The 8,500-nt window shown below is 38.2% G+C and overlaps 1 protein-coding gene across 1 annotated transcript in view; it reads right to left on the bottom strand.

The window, feature by feature from the left end:
• Positions 1-1,328: 1,328 nt before the first annotated feature.
• LOC107083409 (N-acylneuraminate cytidylyltransferase-like) overlaps positions 1,329-8,500 on the bottom strand; it is a 10,436-nt gene continuing 3,264 nt past the window's right edge. Inside the window, exons 2-9 of the mRNA XM_015372609.1 lie at positions 7,753-7,895; positions 7,507-7,662; positions 6,753-6,889; positions 6,561-6,655; positions 4,691-4,850; positions 4,447-4,612; positions 1,788-2,003; positions 1,329-1,489 (exon numbers count right to left, since the gene is read on the bottom strand). Of these exons, the coding sequence (XP_015228095.1) occupies positions 1,789-2,003; positions 4,447-4,612; positions 4,691-4,850; positions 6,561-6,655; positions 6,753-6,889; positions 7,507-7,662; positions 7,753-7,895 (1,072 nt within the window). The 3' untranslated portion in view covers positions 1,329-1,489; position 1,788. The remainder of the gene's footprint in view (positions 1,490-1,787; positions 2,004-4,446; positions 4,613-4,690; positions 4,851-6,560; positions 6,656-6,752; positions 6,890-7,506; positions 7,663-7,752; positions 7,896-8,500) is intronic.

Here is an 8,500-nt window from a genome sequence, read left to right as displayed (position 1 = left end):
TGGGTCCATCCTTCCATTTTCCTTTATGCTTATCCCTGCTAGGGTCGTGAGGGGCACTGGTGCCTATCTCCAACTGTTAATGGGCAAGAGGTGGGGTACACCCTGGACTAGGGGTGTCAATCACATCCATCATGGCGATTCGATTCAGTATCGAATTCCTACTACTGTATACTCAAGAATACACCAAGATACGATTCGATTCAATTAATTGGCTAATTTTTTTTTTTATTACAAAAAATTTGTAATAAATCAATGAAAGCTGTAATATCGTTATGCATTATTTTTTTGAGAAACAACAGCAAATAACAGAAGTAGAAAAGTTGCACTCCACCTATTCCTATTAAAACCTCATTTACTGAAAAATAATAATGCCCCTGCATTATAGATTCTGAAAGGCCTTCATCAAAAAATACTGCACAAAATCAGTGCAATGTGTGCAATTTAATAACTCGGCTCCAGACGTCCCGCCCCCTCCACAGACGCTCCGCTGCTCCTCTCCCAGATTGTAACTGACCGCAAACAGTGCCGTAGACAGGAGGCCGGCTTGTTTTGTTTTTATGACCGAAATTGTGGAAAACAACTCGTGAAGTTTGACCCGCTAGCGAGATGCACGAGAATGCTGGGACCCTTTTTCCACCTGGATCTTCGCTCTTTTTGGCCCTCATGTCCCTCCGTTGTTGGACTAAACTCTCCCCCACTTCCTCACCGCCTCGGCCGTATCTACAGTAGACCCACAGTGTGTAGCACAGACCACACTTCCATATTGAGCACAAATCAAAAATGTCTGTGTCAAGTTTACTACAACACACTGCTGTAAGAGTATAACCAGGAAGTGAGGTAGGAGGGCTCCCTCGCGTACAGCACGGGAGGGAGAATTACGTCCAGGAGCAAATCAATAAAAATAGACCGGAGGGAAAAAAACATGAATCGATACTCTTGCGGACGTATCGATGTATCGGATCGTGGGACAAGCAAGCATTCACGGGCACACCCTTGCCTAAGGAGAAGTCAATTCACCTCACAGTCATGTTTTTGGACTGTGGGAGGAAGCCGGAGTGCCCGGAGAAAACCCATGTATGCTCAAGGAGAACATGCAAACTCCATGCAGAAAGACCCACTGCTCCACTGTGCAGCCCAGTTCTATGGGTACAAAATGTAATGTTATAAACATATTTAAGATTTTCTAATCCCCTTTACCAAACAACTTATTCTTGTCATCTTTCATATGTGTTTCCATAAACCAAAACTCTCTCTGAAAGTAACACCAATTCCCCCTAATTTGATTTATATGAAAGAATAATGACTCAGGCTTTAAATAACCATTTTTTATTGAACAGATTATATTATCGATATAATGACATTTAATATAAATCAAAGTGTTTTTTTGGATTAATAGCCCCCAACCAAATGTAGTTCCACACAAATCCCTCAAAATTATCCTCCTGTTTTCAGCAGGGGGCAGGATGCAGACTCTTCATTACCTGTAAACCTGAAAAGAAAAGTAATAGAAATCGTTTTAAGGACCACATGTGGGATAGGTGTTACATTTGATCTACTGCTTGTGTCCCATTCTTTATGATGCTGCTATGACTACAGGTCATATTGCCAATGCCAATGAGTACACTGTAGATTGCCATCTTTATAGGTTATCATTACATTGTAAAAGTAAACATCCTGTTTTGACAAACTCTATTTTACAACTCTCTGCTATATTGAAATGTTTCTCTTATAAATATTTATCATTAGATTTCATATTTAATGATTTTCATGAATCAATAATTCCACACTTTAGAAGTTGTTACGGTCAATCCTGTCTTGCTTCATCTGGGTTTTGGCCTTCTCTTTCTGCAGGAGCACGTGTTCAGCAAACTCCCTCACTGCTCCCATCCCACCAGCTTGGCGGCAGGTGTACTTGGCAGCATCAGCGGCATCCCTCGGAGCATCAGCGGGTACTCCGCTCAGACCTGCCAGGTTAAGACAGGCTGCATCTGCTGTGTCATTACCTGACAGGAAAGGGAGGGATGAATTCAATTAAGATGCTTTCTTATAGAATGCAGACTTGCAATATTTTAAGTTATTCAGCCGGTACAGAATAAAACTTCTTCACTTAAAGACCACATTATTTTATATTTTTTTGACTCACTGAAATAGTGGCTCAAATTTTTCCTTTGACTAGGCCATTCCATTAAATGACAGCTTGGTTTGAGCCATTCTACGTTAGTTCAAGGTAATTGTCCTACTGCGAAGTAAAACTTACGGAGCCCCTCTGATGACATGGTCAAAAAAAATGTTTTATTGTGGCCACGAAGTAGTATAGCGTGCGCATAAAATACTACTTCGTGGCCACACAATAAGTATAACGTGCGCACAAAATACTAAGGTCTTCTCTAAGGTCTAAGGCACGCTCGATTTGCTTACCCAGTTGTCCAGGAATGATATTAATATTATTAATAAGTATTTCGTGCGCACGTTAAACCTATTGCGTGGCCACGAAGTAGTATTTCGTGCGCACGAAATACTACTTCGTGGCCACAAATAATTTTTTTTTTGACCATGTCATCAGAGGGGCTCCGTAAAAACTCCTACCAATGCTGTCCCAAGTCAATTTCTATGTCCCACCTATGGAGAGGTGTGTTCAGGAGTGACTGAACAATCTGTAATGCAAAAGACATGCTTCAAGGGCACATTTGGAAATCAAAGCAAAGCAGTAATGCGAGTATATTTGCCATGGAGAAAAACAGCAAAAGTTTGCAGTGGAAAAATCGGAACCTCTCTACAGGGTGTGTGACTGGATGTGGTTATAACGTGCGATTAATTAGTACACCTGAGACTAAGCTTTTTTAAATTAAAACTTAACCAGAGTTGTCAGTCCAGTGGAGTAGCTAGTTTTTAATAAGGGAGGCCACGAAGCAGGGAAAGCAGATAGAGGCAAGAACCGAGTCAGGGTCAATCTACACTCTACCGTCAGGAAAATGAGCCAAACATCCCTATTTTCTGAATAAAGACACACTGAGTTTTCTTGAAGCCCTTGCTAATTTATAAACACATATTTACAGTTTTGTGCTGTTTGAATGTAAATATGACTATTTTTTTCACCTTTAAGTTATGGGGGGACCATCTTATATTATAATTTGGCCTGCTCTTCCTGTGCATTTGCTCTACTAGTGTTTGAATATCCACAAAACTTTGGTTTTATTTAGTTCCAGATCTCATTTTATACTTTAAAAATGGCTGAGAGTTGCAAGAAGCTGTCTTGCAAGTCTAAGAGGAAGGCTTCAGAGGAAAGAAGTGTATTTGGGCGACTTTGTATGTTATAGTGTTATTAAATTATGCTTTTGAATAGCAGGTAGGATGATCTTGCACATGCACTATTATAAAAAATATAAAAGAAAAGCTTGGCATTACATTTCTGGAACAATATCCACGTTTATCAATACATTTTCTGCATAATATCAATATTTACAAATTAACATAATTCCTATATTGAATAGGTTTAGTAATTATTTATTTCTAATTACATTGAAGACTCTAGATGACTTAGAGAGACACATTTTTTCTGTTCAACCCCATAAAATACAAAAACTAGAAAAGCATGAATTCTGTATCTATCATATTGAATATTAGTATATTGATATAACCAATTAATTAGTGTATTTTTTTTATCTTTTATTTTTAATATGCAAAGAATAAAAATGTAAAACTATTTTCCTTGACAGTATCACTGCTGCTCCCTCTTTTTAAGAACAGAAATGCGTGAGAGTTTTGTCTACATGGGATTGTCTGCCAGGTGTGGCAAATGATTGACCAAGGATGACCTTCGGCACCCCTGGCCCACCATCTAGCTCCGCCCATAGATAAGTCTTCCTGCAGCAGCAAAGCACTTCCTGATACTTAATCCTGTACAAGGGGAAGTACTGCTGGAATAGATAATCTATTGCAGTTCTTGGAGCAGCTGGTGGTTACTGGTCATACTGGGAGTAGATCTAGTGTACCCAGGAAGGAGGGTGCTTAATGACTTATCATATAAACAGAACACAGGGCAAATGCCAAACAATGCGAATGTGGCAATTCAAGAAATGTTATTAGGCTGAACAGAACTTACAGTAGTCACAGCAAACGAAACCCATGGTTGTCTTCAAGTGATGTTAGCTGGAGTTCAAAAATCTAAACCTTTCTGTTGTGATTAAGGGTGAGGGCGTCATAATCACAACTTTTTTTTATTTGACACAAAATTCCTTCTTTATATTCCCATGGCTGAGTGAAGAAAAGCAGAGGATAACGATCATGGCCGCAATGTCTACCTGGCTGCAACTGGAGCAGACTTGAATTCTAACAGCAACACTTTAAACAGTCCTTACTACACAAGTTAAAGGAGGTCAGACTCATCTCCATAATTCAAAATGATATATGTTGAACATACAAAACAACTAAAAGCGACTTGCTCACCCATGTAGGCCACGTCCTTCCAGTCAAGCCTTTTCCGCTGCACGACTGACTGCACCTCCTTGAGTGGCTCCTCCCCTACATCCATAACCTCACACCCCATCACCTCTTTCAGTTTGTCAGCCATTGACTGGGTCACAGGGTCTTCACTGGAGGTCAGCAGCACCACCTGAACAACAGAGTCAGAACACTATGAAGTGCTAAATGATCATCCAACAATAAGACTGGAGCAACTGAGTAATCCAACCTCAACTCCATCTTTTTGCAGCATCCTGAGCCCTGTTGTGTCTTTAGTTTGGATAGACACCATGTCCTCTCCAGATGCAGACAGAAACACCCTTCCATCTGTCAAACATCTGGAAACCCTACAGAACATTATAGACACTCCCCGACCAAAGTAACCAAACCTGGTGAAAGAAGCGCAGAACAAACAAACAAAAAAAAAAACTATAAAGAGATTCATTATTTTCTGACTTCTGACCAGTCCAGGCTGTCTTCCACATCTATCTTTGGTATTTTTTAATACAAATGAACATTTTAATATCACTTATTTATAAAACACTTTAAAACACTAATACTTTGCTCATGGTTGTCATTACAGGTAAACAATACAGCATGGGAATTTAGTCAGTTTGAATCTTTTTTTAGTCCTTGTATTGAAAATCACATGTAGTAAGGACAGAGGCAATCTCCATAAGCCAGCGAAGAAAAGTGTATCGTAGTAATTGGTTTTATAATGCGAAATACAGATAGAGTACATTTATGAACAAAGAACCTGAGGAGTTCTTTTTTCTTCAAAATGGAAATAGATGGGGATAGATGCTGCTGAGTATGAGTTACAGTATGTATTACTATAAATACAACATTTAGGAATGACAAATAAAAAAAGATTTAAAGTACCAAAAAGGTACTATATATATATGTACAATTTTTTTTGTTTTTTTTTGTTTTCTCTAGTCTGATGAAGAATATAATTCTTTCAATTACAAAAATATTGTAAATGATATCATACCGGGCCTTGATGAATGGGCTGCATGGCCTAAAGCCATTTCTTACTGATTGCTATTCTGGCTGCAACAATTAAAACCAGAACAAGTGAAAATGATTGGCTTCCTCGGAACCACATTTCCCAAAATAATTGGATAAATGCAATTTTTGGGATTTCCTAGCTAGCATAATAAATGTCTGCTTAGAAGGGGTTAAGTTCTTGATCTTCCATAGAGATTCACAATATTTAAGCCATGTCTGTTCTGAAATACACTGTCTCTTTACAGCACAATGTTGAAATAAATTTGAGTCCAGAATCAGTTTTATATGCACCATTAAACATTTTCAGAAGCTCATTATACAACATCCTCTGAGCATCAGGGATTAGATATGTCATACTTGCTTAATCTGTAGAAATCCTTATTTTTTAATCTATCCTGAGTCTTCACAGATTGAAAGTTACTTAGTACATCCTGACTAAAAAGGTACAACATTATGAAAGGCCCTGTGCCATCCACCTCGTATAGGTTGCATTGATATAAATCATATAAACGCAATCTTAAAATCTTAATGTATTCTAGCCAACCTCCCTTAAAAGTTACATCTAGCCAGATCTTTAGAGGTAAATTGATCTATTTGTGACCTACTTTAATTGTTTTCTAAATTAGTGTTTTTATCCATTTGAAAGGCCTGAATTGGCAATGCCCCAAAATGTTTTTCTTCTATTCCTTTCCACCTAGCACAGTAATCATGGTTGTACCAATAAAACAAGATTCTTGTATAACATATAAAATAAAACAATGAAATTTTGTGTTCTCTGCCTAGAATTTTGATGCCAGCTATGTTAGTATCCTGGTTGATCCTCGGACTTAGTGCTTTAGTGAATATTACAGAGTAGTGGACTCATAGGACAGCCCTCCCTAATCCACCCAGACATATTTGAAATGGTGCCATTTAATTTCATTGTTGCCTTTGTAGTCCTATACACTACTTGTATGATTCTAATCAATACGTGATGGAATCCGTGTTTATAGCATTCTGTCTTTCTGCATCCAGGCTCAGCAGTTCAGCCTAAAATGCATGTAAATATATTATTATCTTGGTTAAACACACTTTTCAGCCAGTCTTACCTGAGAACTCTCTCCTCAGCCACAGGCCAGTCAATGTCCACATCTATGTCCACGCTGTGCTCTGGCTCCATCTCAAAGTAGGCCACTTTTCTCCCCTAAAGAGACACTAACTCAACATCAGAATATCTACACAGCAAGAACTTATTTGATCCCTCTATCAACTATAGTCAAAAGATGATACTGTTGTAATACCTGTGTTGAATTTTCTTTTAAAATGAGATCCCTGGTTCCAATGTAGAATGAGCCATTCTCATACAACTCTCCATCCCAGTCCTGACGCCGGGGGCGCTTTGCAGGAATGATATTTAAGGGCTCAGTGTATTCACCACCTGATAGGACAAAGGATCCATTCGTTTTAGTAGAAATGCATCACCTTGTCCTTAACATGCTTCAGTATTATATGCATTCTCTCACATGAGCAAAAACCCTTTAAAATGTCTCCCCTATTTTTATTTATTTAGCAGAAGCAAGAATCAGGTACTTCCTTTGACATTTCCTTTATTTTTGATATTCCCCCAAACTTAAGCTAATGATCAGAGTCTTCCTGTAAGGTTTAGGCTTTGCTCCGATGTTTCCCATGGTCTCTCCAGAAATCAGGTTTTTGTTCTGGGATCTTTTGGGCATTGCAGTTTGATTAAAATAATGTTGTCCTGGAGCCTTTGTTTTTTTAAGGCATTCTACTACCTTCTAGGGAGCACAATACATTTGCATTACTGTAATCTCTGTATTGATGGTACTTTCTAAACATATGTGTAGCTCCAAAGTGAATCTGTTCATATATCGCAAACCAATTTCATTTTCTCTTTGTTTCAGTGTACATTTATATATTTACCTTAAATATTGGTGATTTGATGTTATATCACTATCAATATTGAATACTAAAACTTGCCAGAGTTTTATATTAGTGCATCCATACTTTTACTAGGATAGGGGGAGGTAGACTTACTTCCTTCTTTAACCTCCTTCCAGCGGAACTGGTGTCTCCGGACCACAGAGAAGACAGAGTCATAGCCGTCCTCTATGATCTTCTTTAGGGCCTGCTGTAAGTGGGAGGGATGGAGACATGGAGATGTGCACTGGATGTGACAGACCACGTCTACCTCTGTAAAGATAAAGAGGTTTCCATATTGCAGGTTGTGTAATGTTGTGATTCTTTAGTCAGTTTGCTGATGGTCTGGAATGATTTTCATACCTGGGTTTTTCCTTAGAAATTCCTGGATGGTTTCCACTGATGAGGAGCAGTCTCTGGAGACTTCAGGGCTTCTCCGGTGGACCTTGGCACCCCAGGATTTGGCCACTTTTTCAATTTCATCGTGATCTGTTGAAACCCAGACACTGGAAAAAAAGAGAGCTATAGCTGACTTCTACTATCAATGTGTTCTATTATAAGAGAAGTTTTTTTTAATTCTTTTTTCTTATCAAATGTTTAATCTTTCAATTTGCTTTTTTTTATGTTTTCTAAAAATTAAATGACATGGATTAAACAAATTGTAAAATGAATTAAATATAACATAAGTCAATAGCATAGTTCAAAAAGAGTATACATTTTATTTTAGGCAAAAAAGGTGATAAATGGATCGATGGAATGATTTATGGAGAGAAAGATTGCTTACATTGATAATGATTTAGTGTTTTTTTCTAATTAAATACTTCAGCAAGTTTCTTTTTATCCATCCATCCATCCATCCATTATCTGACATGCTTGTCCAAATTAGGGTCGCGAGGGGTGCTGGTGCCTATGTCCAGCAGTCAATGGACAGGTCACCAGTCCATCGCAGAAGTTTCTTTTTAGCACTTTTTTATTTATTTTCAATATATGATTATTTTTATATACCTACATATATATATATATATACACTCACTGGCCACTTTATTAGGTACACCTGTCCAACTGCTCGTTAACACTTAATTTCTAAGCAGCCAATCACATGGCGGCAACT

Source organism: Cyprinodon variegatus, unplaced genomic scaffold (genome assembly GCF_000732505.1).
Source record: "Cyprinodon variegatus isolate N-32 unplaced genomic scaffold, C_variegatus-1.0 Scaffold74, whole genome shotgun sequence".
Taxonomy (NCBI): Eukaryota; Metazoa; Chordata; class Actinopteri; order Cyprinodontiformes; family Cyprinodontidae; genus Cyprinodon; species Cyprinodon variegatus.
The sequence above is the reverse complement of the archived record's forward strand: the minus strand, read 5'-3'. Positions and strand labels throughout refer to the sequence as shown.